This window comes from Berghia stephanieae, chromosome 1, assembly GCF_034508935.2.
Source record: "Berghia stephanieae isolate SIO BIC M18660-M18661 chromosome 1, UCSD_Bste_1.3, whole genome shotgun sequence".
Classification (NCBI taxonomy): domain Eukaryota; kingdom Metazoa; phylum Mollusca; class Gastropoda; order Nudibranchia; family Aeolidiidae; genus Berghia; species Berghia stephanieae.
The window spans coordinates 8,487,172-8,506,411 of record NC_088360.1 but is presented as its reverse complement, the minus strand read 5'-3'; the positions used below and the strand labels follow the sequence as shown (position 1 = coordinate 8,506,411).

Sequence of the window (19,240 nt, the reverse complement as noted above, 5' to 3'; positions counted from 1 at the left end):
CTTCTTTTTGATATACTAGAGTAAGAAATAATCAATTATTTAATTAAGTTAAATAATTATATTCTTAATCTAAGTTCCATAAAAATGAAAGCCACGTTTTGTCTATAAATAAATTCATTTCAATTCATTAAAACAACAAAACTGATTTTCCTATCCTTCTTGAAAAAATAAGTCATTACCCAGAAGTAAAATAAAATAGAAACTTTGAATGAAAAGTATTGTAATAAACAATAACAATCTCAATTCTAGTTTTCACAATTGTACACAGATTTTTTCGATAGCACCTCACATCTACAAATATAAATTAAATAAATTTGCCGATCAGTTTAAGAGTAGGGCTTGATTCCACTCGAACCAAAATTTGTACACACACATTAATGTCAATTGAAAAACAATCAAATAACAGGTTTGGATAATGTAAAAAGTGTCAGAGATTCAATGCACATAAGACAAAGGAAAATCCAAACATGAAGAAAACATTTAGATTCATTTTGTTTGTTTTTGTTTTCAACATAGATCTCAATTCAAACAAACGTATTTATTTATATATTTACTATTCCGGCTAAATTCATTCAATAGGAATTGCTTTAAGATTCATAATTGGCATTCAGATCAATCACTTAATAGAAGTAATTAACATTTGATCCCATATGGAGATGATGGGTTTGAAACTAAAAAAGCCTTAAGAGTTATCACGTGCTTAAATCAGTATTCCAAATTTCTTTATTGTCTCTTTATTGTTTTCATATATTCGTGATTTCAAATATTTTCTGATTTATTGAATCAAAGACAACCTCAGCTTTTTCAAACACTGCCAAATACTCCAAAATGACCACAGCGAAAGCAAAATCTGTTGCCCATATAAGGATAAATTATTATCATTATTTATATATATATATATATATATATATATATATATATATATATATATATATATATATATATATATATATATATATATATATATATATATATATATATATATATATATATATATATATATATATATATATATATATATATATATTGAATCGCGTTTGATACAAATATGGTACGGATAGTGCTCGACATGTAGCAATGGAACGAATTATTATTTCAATATTTACCAAAATGTTGGAGTCAGTCTACATCGATGTTTCAGGCCTAATCAGCCATCGTCAGGACTGTGTGTTACATGAGTTTGGTTTGTTGTCTGTTGGTGTCTGAACATCAGACAACAAACCAAACTCATGTAACACACAGTCCTGACGATGGCTGATTAGGCCTGAAACATCGATGTAGACTGACTCCAACATTGTGGTAAATATTGAAATAATATATATATATATATACATATATATATATATAATATATATATATATATATATATATATATATATATATATATATATATATGTATATATATATATATACTGAAGAAGTGGACAAAAGCCACAGAAACGAACGTCTTGGCCATATCATGTGAGTGACAATTTATATGTTACATTAGCTCTAACCATCATTATCGAGCACTTTCGTACCTACGAGTACCCACCAACACTCATAAACATATATATCTATATATATATATATATATATATATATATATATATATATATATATATATATAATTCTATTTTATATATATATTTATTTAATTATTTTTGTTATTTTCCTATGGTTAATTATTGATTTTACTGTATTGATTGGAAATTCTATGTTAATGGATGTTTCACTTGGCAATTTCCTAAAATAAATCTTTGAATTGACTTGATATTCTTTAAAATTACCTTAATCCAGGTTTGTCTCTTCCAGCTCTTATCTTTATCACTCTGATGGGAACTCTCAGGATGCATGAAAGACATGCGGACATACGTAATATTTGACCGCCCTGTGAAATATAATGATAATGAAACCTCCATAGAATTGGTGATTTAAAAAAAACAAAACCACAAAAAAAAAAAACTGATTACAATAATCACATGTAATAAAAAAAAATTCATTTTGTAACAGTTTTGGCTTTGACATAACCATAAAATATCATTCATATTCAATCATTTTATGAATATTCCTATTACATACTCAGTTTTCAAAATGTAGATAAATGACATGCCAATTTTTTTTTTTTAATTATTAATTAAAACTGAAATGTTAACGTTATAGTAGGTTGCATCTGACAGAAAATTATCCTTATAAATGTATTGATATGAAATTGTGATTTATGCAATTAAATAACAGACCCAGAGAGAAATTGTAAGGAAAAGAATCCTCATTATCTCAGAACAGAAAATATGGATATAATGTAATTTTTTAAAATTACTCTACATTTAATATTTGTAATTGTAATTAAAATATATCAACACCTGGAAAAATACCCAAGTAAAAATAACTAAAACTAAAACCCAATATCTTACAGATTCTTAAAATCTTTCTTGTCAACCAGGGATTAAACCAAGAATCTGTGGTGCCAGGTTTCAAAACCCTCTGTCCATTTATAACTAGAGATCAGAATTAATTAATAAGAATATAAAAAAAAATATTTTTAAAAACTTAAGCTTCTATATAGCATAATACCCGCTAATTGTGATCAAAGTGATTAAACAAAGGGTCCCTGACCAACAGCAACACGTAACATGAGGATCGAGACTTGACGCCTGTTAGGTGATATTACAATACACTGTTAACGGGTCCCATTGTTCACTTGAGGACGGTGAGAGAATGTGAGTAAAAAGCTTTTTCCAAAGACTAAACTATGCGCCGAGCGAGGCTCAAACTCAGTACCTCCCAATCTGAAAGCGAGTGTCATACCACTAGACCACATAACCACACATAAGGGAACTAAGCAAACAAAAAAAATAAAAATAAAAGATCTACAAACCCCCTCTAAAATGCTTCCATCAATAATCAGTCTCCCTTCTTGGTCAAACTCCTTTGCTGGTTTCTCAATTGGAATCATTCTGACTAGGGTTCTAAACCTCGGTGGGGTAAACAAAATTCTGGGAAAAAAAATAATAAAAATAACGAATAACATTTCTTAAACTTGACAAAAGAGAGTAAGTCAGAAGGTCACAAATCTAAACCTAACAAAAATTCCTTTATTAAATTACATAATCACCTCAGAGCTAAAGGGTTACATAAACTAAACACAAAATGGTTATATACATTATTATTATTTTAAGATTTTTGTTTCTGCTGTGCGACATTCTTTTGTACATCTGTTTTTTTCTTTTCTTCTCACTCTATGATTCTCTCTGTTGTAAATTCAGTGGATAATCTTTTGTGCTGTGTATCTGGGCGTTTTATTTCAATTTTTCTTTAAATTTTTTTCGGGGGTGGGGGGAGATGAGGTCTGATTTTGTGTTCTATTCTTTAATGAGATTTCCTTGTGTTTTTTTTTCCTGATTTATTATTTGTTCTGTTTCTGAGCAAGATATATTATTTTGTTTTGATAATTTTTCAAATGGCCTTGATAGAGATGGATTTTTTTAGCAGGATGAGAAGGGGGGGGGGGGGGGGGTATCACAAATTATCATCACCATATCTACTTTAGAGTTAGAGCAAATATAATATACTAAATTGTCTGTCTATGGGAGGGCAACACATAAAGACGATAGAAAAGTGTGTGAACCAAAAATTTAATTACATATTAAACAATAATATATGCAAACATTGCATGATCACACCTGTCATATGCTGCGGTTACATGTACCAAACTGTTCATACTTTCAATTGCAATACAACAAAGTGTTAAATAAAAACAAACACATTGAACCCAAAATATCATGGTAGATTATTACATAATAATGTTTAAATGTTATACATTTCTAATCAAGAATTTTTAATATTTATCCATTGGTTTACTTTTCTTTTTCTCACATCATTTGTTCGGTTTGTAATTTATTGATTCATTCATTTTGTTACCAATTTACTTTTTCATTCTGCCATTTTATTTATACAATTAAATTGCCAGAGGTAAAGATACTCACTATTTCATTACAATTACGCAACATGTTTATATCTTTTCATTTAAATACTGTCTCAAACCCTTCTTTATTCTATGTATTAAATCAAAGAGGGGAATTATTTGCAATTGTTTCAGTGAAATATTGAGGATAAATCCGAAAGTTATATAAAGCAAATTTTATGTTTCTTATGTCTAGCCGAATTTTTAATTATTTATAATTGTAGTAGTAGTAATGTAATAATGCGTTAATTTGAAATTTGTATCTTCTTTATTAATGATAATGAATATGCATTGTCCTCGATAAGACGAAAATTTTGGTATACAATCTGTTAATTATAAAAACTTCATATTGACTGTTTTAATTTTAACAGTTGTTTAATTAACGGCACAACTTTCCAATGGTTCTAGATAGTGTTACATTCAGAATTTTTATTAAACTTAAACTTAAACTCCCTGGACCCCTATAATTATATGCCATTCTATTCAATAAAGGCAGTGTCTACGTACACGGTAACCCCTCACCTAGCCTCAGGATCTACGTATATACGGTAACTCCGGTAACTGAAACTGGTTTGTCGCTACACAATACAAGCAATGGATGGACCTCGCTGTGTGTGTATATGTGCCATGTCGTTTTATAAAAATCAAACAATACAATATAACCCTTTAAAGGCGAGATTCAAGGTTATCATGTATGTTACTGTTGCCGTGTACGACGTAGATCCTGAGGCTAGGTGCCCGGTTGGTAACGAAAATAATGATACCAAGATATCTACGATATTCCTCTTTATAACTATAACGAAGTTATGCATCTTTAATTGACCCCCCCCCCCCTAAAACTTAGTAAAAGCGTACGGCAATTTCCAGTCAAAACTTTCTTATGGGCGAGTTGGGTCACAATTTGACTCCCACTGCTGCTGCTCACTAAACTAAACTGTAAAGGAAAGGTGGCTGTCATTATTCCCAGATGCCTGTCTGGGGATAATAAAAATTCGTTATCCCCAGACAGGTGTCTGGGGATAACCAATTTTTGTTATCCCCAGACACCTGTCTGAGGATACTATCCCCAGACGCATGTAGCAAGTGGGCAGAAAGATTTTATGCAAAATGCCAAACTAGGCGTGAAAAATACCAAATATTCTGGAAAAAATACTAGTGGTTGTGTCCCAAAACAGTTAATATATCAAGTGATATTTAACACAAGATGAAAGTAAATAGTGATCAAATGTCAAATCCAGCTCTTTTTTAAAAAAAATATTTTAAAGCAAATGGATCAATGAAATTTCTTTTGTTACTTTGATCTGAAAACGTCAAACTGGCAATTCGACTTTTTATTTTCAACCAGGAAGAAAGTTGTTAATCATCAAATCTGTTCATAGTCCACCAACCATTTAAATTTTCATTACCGACCTACCTGTTAACTTTATTGATCATCTCTTGTTTCTATAATTTGCTCATTCTGGCCACAATTTTGTCGACGACCGGGAATAATTTTTATGTCGCGGACGAATTCCTAGGCCATGGTGTTGTTTGCCCCAAAGCCCAAAACCCACACCTGTTATTTTCCTGTCTGCTTCGCACAAGACAATACAATTTAGTATCACACGTCCACAAAACTAGATCCAACAACATATTTTTATTCGAATCAGAGATGAAAATAACTACCGTAGCAAAACAAGGAAGCAAAAATGGTGGAAATATGTTTAGCTCATATATGAATTTAATATATTCCGATAGCGGTGTGGATAGGCAGCTCAGTGGGTAAGGCCACCTTTCATTTTACTCCTTTTAGCTGCACAGATTCGACCCAGTCGCGACCGCCCCCCCCCCCCCCCCCCCCCCCCACTCATTTTTTTTTTTTTTTTTTTACTTTTCTTTCTTTCTTCCCAATTGATTTTCATTGTTTTCACTTTTGTTCCGAGTTCCGAGCAAGAGTTTTTTTTTAATCACTTGAATTTTTTATTTCTCCGATAATATTACTTCATTATTTAATTTGCTCTAGATCTATTATTGTTTTTTTTTGTTTTGCTCAATGATAATAATAATAATAATAATAATAATAATAATAATAATAATAATAATAATAATAATAATAATAATAATAATAATAATAACAATAATAATAATAATTGTAATATTTGTTATTATTATTACTATTACCATCATAATCATTATTATATTATTATCAATAATAGTATCATTTTTATTATTAATAATCTTATTATCATACTATTATTATTATTATTATTATTATTATTATTATTATTATTATTATTATTATTATTATTATTATTATTATTATAATTGTTATTATTATTATTATTATTATTATTATTATTATTATTATTATTATTATTATTATTATTATTATTATTATTATTATTATTATTGTTAACACTATTCCCTGCTCCGAGGGAAATCTCTCTTTTTCTTTTTTTTTTATATTTTGACCTAAACCTTAGAGTTTTTTGTTTGCTAAACCTTTATGTAAATGTTCCGTTTCTGAGCATGAATTTCTTAAATTGTTTTTATTTTTAAAACAATTATTGTTTTTATTTTTAAAACATTTATTTTTTTTTTCTCCTCTATCTGACCATTTGGTCGCTCTCTGAATATTTCTGTTTGTTTGCTTTTTAATTATTTATTTTTTTTAGACACTATTTGAGATCGGAGTGGGGACGAATATATTTGCTAGAAACTAGAAAAAAACAAGAGAGAGAGAGAGAGAGAGAGAGAGAGAGAGAGAGAGAGAGAAAGAGAGTTTAATAATAAAAAAAAGAGCTGGGGGGAGGATGGATGGGACATTTATCCCTTTCAACGTTCTGTAAAAAGAAGACGGAATTTAAAAAAAAAAAAAAAAAAAAAAGAAGTGACGTTACCAGGATTCGAACCCACAACGTCGATTATGGTCAAACTTCCAGGGCAGACGACTAAACCATTCGGCCATGACACCCACTTCGAAGTCGACGCATATTGTGTATATGTAGTAACAACTGATTTTAATTTTATTGTTCGTTAATTTTATGTTTTTATAGATATTTTATTAACTTTCCTTATTTCTATGTGCATCTGGAAACATTCCATATTCTGGAATGTGGATAATTGTTTAAAAGAGCGGAGTTTCAAATAGGTGTCTGGGGATAACAAATTTTTATTATCCCCAGACAGGTGTCTGGGGATAATCACAGCGAGGAAAGGTACCGTGTACGTAGACACTCCTTTCAAAGTGGCGTCTGCTGTACTTTGACTCCTATGAAATCGGGGTTTCAGAATAATAATTTCGCCAACCACGACAAATATTGTTTATTTCTTCAAACGACTCACTTAGAAAATGCGGGTGTCAGTATATTGTGCAATTATTTTAATAGCTCTTTTCTTGTTCTTGGATACTTGGATTTTGTGTTGACTGAATGAACAACATAGAGCCTACCTTTTTTGACTTTCCACAAGAGAAAGTGCTGCCGGTAATCTAGTGCTTCCATACAACTTTTTGATTTTGTCTCAAATTAAATTATTTTTTACTTTTATGATTTCTTTTTCTTCTTCTTAACTTGGCAATATTGTGAAAAAAATAAAAGAACGCATCAACCTTTTCATATCTCCTTTTTATGGAATGGATGATAAAGTCAGATAACAGTTTATTTCACAATTTTGTTAACAATATAATTGAAGTGTAGTCTTCATACACCACCAACGAATATTTACACACATCACATGAAAGCGAAAGCGAAAGTACATCACTGCTTGATGATTGATCATTCATGCAAAATTTTTTGTTTACCATTACAACTGAAGTGGCATTCCATAATAATAGAAGAATTATTAGATTTTACAAAAATGTCAGGTTGTGGTGGTCATGGGCACAGTCATGATCATAGTAGCGGATCTCATGGTCATAGTCATGGCCCATCTGACGCTAGTGACGCAGAAAACTTGAGGGGAGCTGAATTCAATCTTTATTTAAAAATTGACAAGGACAGTTTGACTTGTTTGAACGAAGAGGAAGACGGATCGGGAAAGCTTGTACTCAGATCATATGAAGAAAGGCTTGATAGAGACAAAGTTAGTTAGTCTTTATTTTTTACTCACTTTGGGTCCCCATTGTACTCATTTACACCGGCCAGGGTTGGCAGCACAGGCGTTGGCGAAGCGCGCATTTCATTGGTTAGAGTTAGAGTTAGTGTTAGACTATCCAATAGTAATATCTAGACGCTCTAGCCATTCCTTTTTACAGGAATTTTATGGGATTTTTAAGCGGTCTCAGAATAGACATTGTCATCGTTGCTCTTGGGTCTACTTCTGATCTCTTTCTTGTCTTGATTTTCCATCCTAATAATAAGTGCTAAAATAGCCAAATCTCCATATACCCTTCTTTTTGTTGGATCTGAAATGGTCTAAACGTTTTAAAGGGTCAAAAAGACATATTCTTTTTCAATGCAAAAATGCAATCCCACCCTTGAGTCATTGGACTATCGAATGCTACATTCTTGATTGCAACGAAAGAGTTTTTTTTTTCACCATATCTCAACCTTTTTTATTTCAAAATGAGTTTGCCATCTTGAGCCAGCCATTTTAATAATCTTTTTTTTCTTCAGTTTGTTGCAAGTGATGTCGATGAAGAACTACTCTTCAATATTCCGTGAGTATGCATTGAATAATCATTTGTTACAAGATAGTATAAGATGTCAGTGTAGATAGTTTAAACGTTTTACTGGAATAATTATTTGAGAAAATAATATCGAATGGCACAAGAGTTAAGCTTCTTGCTTCTGGATTGGAAGATTGCAGTGTCAAATCTCTATCTTAGATTTTTATTTTTTAGCTATATGTTTTCTGAGACTCATAATTTGAGCCATTTTATCATAAACTTTAATTTTTAATTTTTATAATTTGATTTTATAAAATTTATTATTTAATTCTCATTGTTGTTTATCTTGTGGTGAAGTATGTAAAATGTTTGTGTGATATCATTAACTGGATGGGTTATTACAAAATTCTGACCTTGTTGTTCTGTGAGTGTCATTGAGTAAGGCATTTTATCACAAGACTCCACTCGATTCAAGTTTGCATGAATACTTGGTTACAGACAGTGATAAATATTGTTAAAATGCTAGCGAAAGTGTGCATACCAGTTGACATATGGAGTGTGAAATGGAAAATAGCCTGCTTTTAGAATAAATGAATATAGAAATAACGAATAAATGTTACTCATCCAAAATGAAGAAGGTAAAAAATTGTGAAATTTAAGAATGAATAAACAAGCATTATAAGATATTGCTTTTACTGTTCTCATGGTTTTTCTTGGTATTGTTATGCAATATGCTATAGTTGAGTTCTCCTGCTTGGCATCTTTATAATATACAATTTAATGATTTAATTTTATAAAATCAGTGTAATGTAGATGAACAGGAACCATTTATTTGTATAGTGTTCATTAATATTATATTTCTCAATAGAATTTCTGCATGTGTATTTTGACCTGAAACAACACTGATCTTCTAGACTCTTTACCAGTGGCAAATCACGCCTTTTCAAAATTATAATGCAAAGCACTTTGCTTGGAATTATTCGTATAAATAGGAACATTCAGCCAAGTATTTATTTTTCATCAGTTTTGATATCATAGTGTTTCCCCTTTCTATCGTGAGGTCCTTCTCACTGTTCACACCCTATACAAAGATTTTGTATCACTTCTACCATGTGACGACATCCATGCTTTATCATTTCGGGTATATTGCGTACATCCATTTTTTTTTTTTTTTTTACGCTGAGAGTCATCTTTTCGTGTAATATCAGATACAGACTAGTTTGGAACAGCTTGTTGGAAATTTCGAACGTGTGAGCGTATGTATACACACATGATTGTGTGTGTGTGTGTATGTGTAGCGAGGGAGGGGGAGGAGTGAACTTTAAATTATTTTTTAACTTATTTTATTGAGATGGATAGTAATACTGAACTTTATCCAGTTTTGGTAGTCCACGTGATGATGATGACAATGGATTGTTTTTAATTATAATGGTAGTAATTTTGATGGGTTTTTTTTCTTTTGATTTTGCAGGTTTACAGGAGTTGTCAAGTTGAAAGGAATGTTGGTGATTGGTGGAGAAAGAGAAACACACCCAAACAAAATGAGGCTCTTCAAAAATAGACCGAACATGTCATTTGATGATGCTCGTTCAAAGGCTGATCAGGAGCTCGATGTTCATGTCGATCAGGAAGGGCTTATTGAGTACAAACCCATGTGAGTACAACGTGGATCAATGTTTATTTCTATAAAAGATGTCCTTGCTGCAGTTGCAGTCCTTCAATTTAAAGCCACAAACTAGATGTATCTGGAGTTTATACCTGTATACTTAATGATTATCAAGCAGTTACATGCTTGATGATATCCTTTCTTTCCCCTCTGTCAAACAATAATTAGAAGCCAAATTTAATGTAGAACATTCAGAGTTCATGGGGCCTTAGCTTTGTTTAGAAGGCGACAATTGATGGTAGCTGACAAAGTTATTGTTTTTGTTTTTATTATTGTTTTTTTCATGACTGTCATAAGTTCCTTGGCCCTTTTTGTGTTATCACTCTTACAATATCTGCCATTGCCTAGAGCTAGGTATTCATTTATTACACTTGAGTCAAGTGGAGTAATATGTGAAAAGTGCCTTACCCAAAGAGGTGGTGGGGTTTGAACCTGCGACCTTATTGGTACGACAACTCCGCCTGGCAGGTGAGAGCGTGGCTCTACCGTGTGAGCTATCCACGAACACAAAAATATTCGTTTCAAACCCAAAGTCATTACTAGATCCCTCTCTCACCCACTTCTTGAGACCGCCGATTCGTTCGTACACCACCATCGCGAATAATTTTGACCAGCAGTTAAGCTTGATAGCCAATATTCTCAACACAAACATATATCATAGAAACGATTGAGACATTGAGTATGCTCCGGTGTATGGGGTGAATTTTTAATTCAGAAAAGTGAGTGGAGCAGGCACTTATGTTGGTAACAACAAGATATGAAGTGAATAGAAAAGTGCCAGAAGACAATAGAGAATAAAAAATTTTTCGCGCCGGTGGTGGGGTTTGAACCTGCGACCTTATTGGTACGACAACTCCGCCTGGCAGGTGAGAGCGTGGCTCTACCGTGTGAGCTATCCACGAACACAAAAATATTCGTTTCAAACCCAAAGTCATTACTAGATCCCTCTCTCACCAACTTCTTGAGACCGCCGATTCGTTCGTACACCACCATCGCGAATAATTTTGACCAGCAGTTAAGCTTGATAGCCAATATTCTCAACACAAACATATAACATAGAAACGATTGAGACATTGAGTATGCTCCGGTGTATGGGGTGAATTTTTAATTCAGAAAAGTGAGTGGAGCAGGCACTTATGTTGGTAACAACAAGATATGAAGTGAATATAAAAGTGCCAGAAGACAATAGAGAATAAAAAATTTTTCGCGGCGGTGGTGGGGTTTGAACCTGCGACCTTATTGGTACGACAACTCCGCCTGGCAGGTGAGAGCGTGGCTCTACCGTGTGAGCTATCCACGAACACAAAAATATTCGTTTCAAACCCAAAGTCATTACTAGATCCCTCTCTCACCCACTTCTTGAGACCGCCGATTCGTTCGTACACCACCATCGCGAATAATTTTGACCAGCAGTTAAGCTTGATAGCCAATATTCTCAACACAAACATATAACATAGAAACGATTGAGACATTGAGTATGCTCCGGTGTATGGGGTGAATTTTTAATTCAGAAAAGTGAGTGGAGCAGGCACTTATGTTGGTAACAACAAGATATGAAGTGAATAGAAAAGTGCCAGAAGACAATAGAGAATAAAAATTTTTTCGCGCCGGTGGTGGGGTTTGAACCTGCGACCTTATTGGTACGACAACTCCGCCTGGCAGGTGAGAGCGTGGCTCTACCGTGTGAGCTATCCACGAACACAAAAATATTCGTTTCAAACCCAAAGTCATTACTAGATCCCTCTCTCACCAACTTCTTGAGACCGCCGATTCGTTCGTACACCACCATCGCGAATAATTTTGACCAGCAGTTAAGCTTGATAGCCAATATTCTCAACACAAACATATAACATAGAAACGATTGACTCATTGAGTATGCTCCGGTGTATGGGGTGAATTTTTAATTCAGAAAAGTGAGTGGAGCAGGCACTTATGTTGGTAACAACAAGATATGAAGTGAATATAAAAGTGCCAGAAGACAATAGAGAATAAAAATTTTTTCGCGCGCGGTGGTGGGGTTTGAACCTGCGACCTTATTGGTACGACAACTCCGCCTGGCAGGTGAGAGCGTGGCTCTAACGTGTGAGCTATCCACGAACACAAAAATATTCGTTTCAAACCCAAAGTCATTACTAGATCCCTCTCTCACCAACTTCTTGAGACCGCCGATTCGTTCGTACACCACCATCGCGAATAATTTTGACCAGCAGTTAAGCTTGATAGCCAATATTCTCAACACAAACATATAACATAGAAACGATTGAGACATTGAGTATGCTCCGGTGTATGGGGTGAATTTTTAATTCAGAAAAGTGAGTGGAGCAGGCACTTATGTTGGTAACAACAAGATATGAAGTGAATATAAAAGTGCCAGAAGACAATAGAGAATAAAAATTTTTTCGCGGCGGTGGTGGGGTTTGAACCTGCGACCTTATTGGTACGACAACTCCGCCTGGCAGGTGAGAGCGTGGCTCTACTGTGTGAGCTATCCACGAACACAAAAATATTCGTTTCAAACCCAAAGTCATTACTAGATCCCTCTCTCACCCACTTCTTGAGACCGCCGATTCGTTCGTACACCACCATCGCGAATAATTTTGACCAGCAGTTAAGCTTGATAGCCAATATTCTCAACACAAACATATAACATAGAAACGATTGAGACATTGAGTATGCTCCGGTGTATGGGGTGAATTTTTAATTCAGAAAAGTGAGTGGAGCAGGCACTTATGTTGGTAACAACAAGATATGAAGTGAATAGAAAAGTGCCAGAAGACAATAGAGAATAAAAATTTTTATTCTCTATTGTCTTCTGGCACTTTTCTATTCACTTCATATCTTGTTGTTACCAACATAAGTGCCTGCTCCACTCACTTTTCTGAATTAAAAATTCACCCCATACACCGGAGCATACTCAATGTCTCAATCGTTTCTATGTTATATGTTTGTGTTGAGAATATTGGCTATCAAGCTTAACTGCTGGTCAAAATTATTCGCGATGGTGGTGTACGAACGAATCGGCGGTCTCAAGAAGTGGGTGAGAGAGGGATCTAGTAATGACTTTGGGTTTGAAACGAATATTTTTGTGTTCGTGGATAGCTCACACGGTAGAGCCACGCTCTCACCTGCCAGGCGGAGTTGTCGTACCAATAAGGTCGCAGGTTCAAACCCCACCACCGCCGCGAAAAAATTTTTATTCTCTATTGTCTTCTGGCACTTTTATATTCACTTCATATCTTGTTCTTACCCAAAGACACAACATTGGACCAGAATTTTTCATTATCAATGGCACATATTCGGCCACTAACCACGCTTAACATCGCTTAAATTTTGTGACAAGACGAGCCACCTAGCCACACATACTTATCATATACTTGTAATTGCAGAGTTGCAAGGTTTGGTGATATTCAGCACTTGTCAATCCACTTTCCAAGCAATCATGGCAACAGTGAAAGAACAGAAATTTACTACATTGGTTTGAAAGGAGATTATATGGAAGTGAGTGATATGCATTTTCATGAATTAGTCAGGAAGCTACACTACCAACTTTTGAGTTTACACAAAACTGTGATAAATCAATGGTTTATTTTTTTAAGTTCATATATCTGGATGCAAAAAGAAACAAAAATAATAATAATAATAATAATAATAATAATTGTATTGTTCGTTGCAATACAAAGAGCACTTTCTAAAGGTTTTTATTCCTGAATAAAACTTTAAATTCTCATCGATTTTGAAGAAGGAAGTGAGTTCAATATTTAGCCAACGTTAACAGAGCTTCATAATAAAATCAGTCTTATTTTTTAGATGAAAGGTAACACACAAAAAAGGATATATTCATATAAGCAAATGTTTTTAACAGAGATGATTTTTGCATTTGTGAAAAGACCAGTCGTCCTAGTTACTTTTTAAAAGATTTTTTTTCTCAGTTTCTATTCAATGGAGTGATCTGTTCCTATTAATTTGCAGGTCTTTTAAACAAATTTTATTTTTTAAAGTAGTCCTTCAGAGCCATTAAGCCCATGGAGCTCCAGTTTATCCCAGTTCTATAGCATGAAACGGACAATAGCAATTGCTTGCTACCCTTTGGATAGAATACTAGTCTCTATCGCAACCTAATATCAACCAGATCTAACAGACTTGGCTACTTGATCACTGCTGGGTGGACAGGAGGGGGGCGAGGGGGATGGGTCAGACAAAAATCTCGACCTCGCCCAAGATTGATCTCAGTCCCTTTTACATGCAAAGCGAGTGCTCTACCAACTGAGCTATCGGGACCCTATACTATAATGAGCTTGTTTTAAAATGTTGTTATGGACAGTATTCTGCATGTTTTGTTTGAGAGAACTTCTATTACAACAGTGAACCCATAACAATTGCGGTTATCAGACGTGGAAATAAATTCACATTGAGTGAGATTCATCAACTGATACAGTGAAGCACTGTTATATCAATACGTTTTTTATTTAAATCATACATACCAATATCACTCTAAAATTCTAAATTTATTTTTGCTGTTTAAAGTCAGTAAAAAGAAATAGATTTGATCAATTAAGCCAATATTGACATTCATTAGATAGTAATTGAAAAGCAACAAACAAAAACAAGAGATAATTGGCCAACGATAAACTGTGTTAAGGAAAAGGACAGCTAATTAATATGTCTATATATAAGTTAAGGCTACTTTGTTGTTTTTACGGTTATTATTATTATTATTATCATCATTATTATTATTATTATTATTATTATTATTATTATTATTATTATTATTATTATTATTATTATTATTATTATTATTATTATTATTATTATTATTATCATCTTCATCATCATCATCAACATCATTTATCATCATCATTTATCATCATAATTATTAAGTTAATATATTTTTCTATTTTTATTAGTTTTCATTTGTTTATGGACGGGGAAGGGATTAAAACTCCGTTTTGACTGATCCCGTTAATTTTATATAATTTCAGGCTCGTCGCCAAGAGGTCTTAATAACTGCATATGAAGCCCAAGCCAACCCTGCCGACCATAAGACCAAATCCTTAAATCATGTTGGTCACATGATCTCATGAGTAGTTTGTAACAACCCCTTTGATTTTGTGCCTAGGATAATTCATAGGTCTGTGGATGATTGCCTACAAAAAATAATGATATGCTCGTCAGATCAGTCTTATTGTCACGATTTGCTTGATGTAATTGAGATAAATGGTTTTTTTTTGTTTGTTTTTTTTTATTGGGTTGGGGGGTTGTTGTTTTTTTTCTATCTTTTTCTTTTTTTCTTTTTTTTTTTTTGTTTTTTTTTTGTTTGTTTTTTGTCTTTTTTTTTTTTTTTTTTTTTTTTTTTTTTTTTTTTTTTAAATTGTTATTTTGATGAATGAAGATGTTTGGGCAAATCCCCCTGTGAGTTTGGTTTGGGTCCTTAACTGACTCTCCATCCTTTTTCTTGATTGACACTATTTGTGTTTTGACCTAAGGGCTTGGCTGTGGTCTTTTACTGATAGGAATTACCTTCGGTATGTTATTTTTCTGTCTTTGAGAAATGATTTTTTTCTGTATATAATCTATATTTATTGTGACCATTCCGTACCCATAGCATGTCTTGATAGATCAGTTGGCAGAGTACTTGCCTCACAAGCAAAGAGATAAGTATCAAGCCTAAGTGTAGTCGATATTTATTCTAACCCCTCTGTTCATTCCGCAGCGATGGGGTAGCTAGGTCTCTCACATCTGGCAGAAGTTACTTTGCGATTGACTAACCTATTATAGACTCTAGTTCCATGGGGCTGGTGGGTCTGAAGGACAACTTTTATTTGTTAATTAATATCACGAAATTATGGTGGACCTCCAGTTGGTAAAAAAAATTGAGACATTTGGGTTTTCTCGGATAAAGCATTAGATATATCGCCTATTGGGTCTACTTTTGTGCTCTACGCCAGTCCATTTTGGCCAGAAAAATTTTACTTAAATTAAAAATTTGAGCATTTACATATATAGCACAACATCCACTAAATTATTGATTGGTTACAATGACCTTTCGATTTAAACAATTTCAACGCCAACACTTCTGTGAATTTTTTTGTTTGTTGCCATTATATATACCAGTTTTCTTGTGACTCCACAGTTTAAAAAAAACAGGCGAATTTTAAATCCATTATTTTAACATTTGTCGTTTTTGTCTTTCTACTTGAAATGAGATATTGGCATGAAATCTTGACTTGAAAGTGTCACCATATTCTGTTTTCGTGTTTCAACTTTATTGTTTTGATTGGACTGGATTGGAAATGTGATCCTGTTATCCTGTTTTATTTTATATTTCGTGACCTACTTGTATTCTCAGAGTATAAAACCATGTTTGTTAATTAATTCATTTGTTATTCTTTTGGTTTTGAAAATAAACTGTGGCAATAGAACATCACATGTGATAAATTACTCAACCTGTTTTTGTGTAATAATTTGTTTGTTTGTATGTTGTTTTAATATGTTATTTTTTGTTTGTTTGGGTTTTTTGTTGTCTTTTTGTTTTTGTTTTTTGTTTTTCTTTTGTTTTTTGTTTTTTTGTTTTTTTTTGGGGGGTTGGGGATGTGTTGTTCTTATTTGTTATAAGATCCATCTTATTCTATTTACCATCAAATCTTCAAGCAAAATCATTCTATATCTGAGCGTACTCTGTTGTCTCGACATTATATAATGTGTTACAGTTGCATTCATTGTTGAGTTGACAGCATCGCATCTTTCAAAATAGAAAAAATCACGAACTTTCATAAGGATTAGGAACAATGTCCACTACAATATTTTGCTCAAAGCGTGCTACGCCGTTTGGCAAGACCTGGCAATTTGTAAAGGGCTATTACAATTATTAATTCGACAGTTACCATGCTGTTATCTGGGCGGATACTCACTGTACACCTTAGTGTGGTGAGAAAAAATTAAAAAGAACCTTTTTCCAAACACTCAAATTGTATTGCTAACTACAGGATTTTATGTCGAGACCTTCAGATCACAAAGCCACACAATGAGTGATGTGTTTGAGTTAGGATTTCTCTGTTTCTAGTGTCCATTTCTGTCCTCGTCTTGTCTGAAATGATTTAGTTTTGTCGAGTTCCTGGTTGGAAATCTGCATTGAAGGAGGTACTCTGATGTACATCTGAATATTTTACTTAAAGGGGGTTGTTTTATTTTTAATTATTTATTTCAACTACAATATATGAAATGCGTGAGCATTTTTATAGAATTATATAGAACAATATCCCTTAGCCAACAACAAAACTTAACATCTAGGACAAAACACGACACATTAACCGATATTACAATTTTTTTTTCCCGACATAGACAACGTTTGAGGTATTCATTTTACCCTTGAGTAAGGTGAGTAAAGAGCCTTTTCCAAGGACTGAACCATGGGCAGTCATCCAATGTCGGTTCTTTTGCCGGACTTAAGGTAGCATTGGACTTGTATTGAAACTTGAGGGGGAGGGGGGGGGGGATTCTTGATATTACGTGTATTTATGTTCTCAAGTTATTTCGTTGTGTTTTGCTGTTTTTCACAGGACTATGACACTTATAGCCCAAATCTATCTCGGATACTGATTCTGAATTTAAGTGTCCAATGTGAAGAATCTTTCTTTTCCCCGGCATTGAGATGAATATGACCGAAAAGTGTCGAAAACACTGTAAAATCCTGAAACCAAATGTTGTGTACATTTCAATCACATACTTATTTTGCTACTGTAACACTCGCTACATTACTTAACTTTGCTGGTTTTCATCTGCTCGGCAGTAGTTTTTTTTCTTTTCTTTTAGTATTTAAATTGTTTGCAGTCCCTACATCATAATTGGGAGATCACTTGACTGACAATCAAGGGGACAGTTTTTTTTTTATTCCACGTTCATTAGGTCATTCACTTTTTTTTTTGTTTTTTGTTGTTGTTTTTGTTTTTTGTTATTTTTTTGTTTGGTATATTTTTTTTTTGATCGATCATGTGGTGATTTTCTAGCTGGATTTCTTATTCTGATTTTCAGAACAGAGTGTCTATTCGTACTTAAGTACCAGTTTATTTAACCGAACCCATCAACATCTCCAACCTCTTCTAAAGGTAAACTTACTACTACATATATATATATATATATATATATATATATATATATATATATATATATCTCAACACACACTCATATGTTTCTCTCTACTCCCTCCTCACCCCCCACCACACACACTCATATATACCCTTCTCTCTCCCTCTCTCTCTCTCTCTCTCTCTCTCTCTCTCTCTCTCTCTCTCTCTCTCTCTCGCTCTCGCTCTCTCTCCTTTTCCTCACCCTCCTCATGCTGCTATTGCACTTTCAAACATCTTTATCTTCCTTCTTCTAATTGTTCTCTACCCTCTCCCTCTTTTTCTTCTGTTCACCCTCCTCCTCCTCTTCCTCCTTCTCCTCCTCCTCTTCTTCTTCTTCTTCTTCTTCTTCTTCTTCTTCTTCTTCTTCTTCTTCTTCTTCTTCTTCTTCTTCTTCTTCTTCTTCTTCTTCTCGTCCTCTTTCTCATCTTCCTACTACTGCTACTTTTCTTCCTCCTCGTCATCATCCCCCTCCTCTTCCTTTTACCCCGTTTTCTTTTGTCTTTCAGGTTAATCAGGTTAATAAAAATGATAATAGCAGACAATCAAACATGCATATATGTTATTTAATTTCTTCGTCTTTATTCTCCTCCTCCTTCTCATCCTCTTCCTTCTTCTTCTTCTTCTTCTTCTTCTTCTTCTTCTTCTTCTTCTTCTTCTTCTTCTTCTTCTTCTTCTAATTGAGACATTGATCTTACCACGACAATAAATTTAGATATTCTATTTTTTTTAAACCACAGAACATTCTATCTCGTGTAGATTTTTAGGTCATCACGTCAGTATGGCCTTGTCCCATAGAAAATTATCTTTAAATATGTCTTAATACATAATGAGATTTACAAAATCTGCGTGTTCTTAATTCCGATAAGTTATCTGTTACATCTGTTTCATCTTGTTACAAGGGATGTCGTGGAACGAAACCA

General features: G+C 33.4%; 2 protein-coding genes across 5 annotated transcripts in view; one reads left to right on the top strand and one right to left on the bottom strand.

Moving 5' to 3' along the window:
* The window catches only part of LOC144967305 (RNA 3'-terminal phosphate cyclase-like), a 21,407-nt gene extending 14,026 nt beyond the window's left edge, over nt 1-7,381 (bottom strand). The window contains exons 1-3 of one of the 3 annotated variants that reach the window (XM_078904388.1): nt 7,268-7,381; nt 2,858-2,975; nt 1,770-1,870 (exon numbers count right to left, since the gene is read on the bottom strand). In XM_078904388.1, coding sequence (XP_078760514.1) covers nt 1,770-1,870; nt 2,858-2,935 — 179 coding nt within the window. In that variant the 5' untranslated portion in view covers nt 2,936-2,975; nt 7,268-7,381. Of the gene's footprint in view, nt 1-1,769; nt 1,871-2,857; nt 2,976-4,798; nt 4,985-5,357; nt 5,479-7,267 lie in introns of those variants that run through there. The other 2 variants (XM_078904373.1, XM_078904383.1) reach the window with 2 other exon arrangements.
* Nucleotides 7,382-7,658: 277 nt separating this feature from the next.
* LOC144967286 (PITH domain-containing protein GA19395-like) overlaps nt 7,659-19,240 on the top strand; it is a 109,213-nt gene continuing 97,631 nt past the window's right edge. The window contains exons 1-6 of one of the 2 annotated variants that reach the window (XR_013644345.1): nt 7,683-8,005; nt 8,539-8,582; nt 10,003-10,185; nt 13,584-13,695; nt 15,177-15,325; nt 18,226-18,299. Coding sequence is in view for 1 of the 2 variants with exons in the window: in XM_078904344.1 (XP_078760470.1) it covers nt 7,691-8,005; nt 8,539-8,582; nt 10,003-10,185; nt 13,584-13,695; nt 15,177-15,278 (756 nt within the window). In the remaining variant the exon portion in view is untranslated. Of the gene's footprint in view, nt 8,006-8,538; nt 8,583-10,002; nt 10,186-13,583; nt 13,696-15,176; nt 16,641-18,225; nt 18,300-19,240 lie in introns of those variants that run through there. The other variant, XM_078904344.1, reaches the window with a different exon arrangement.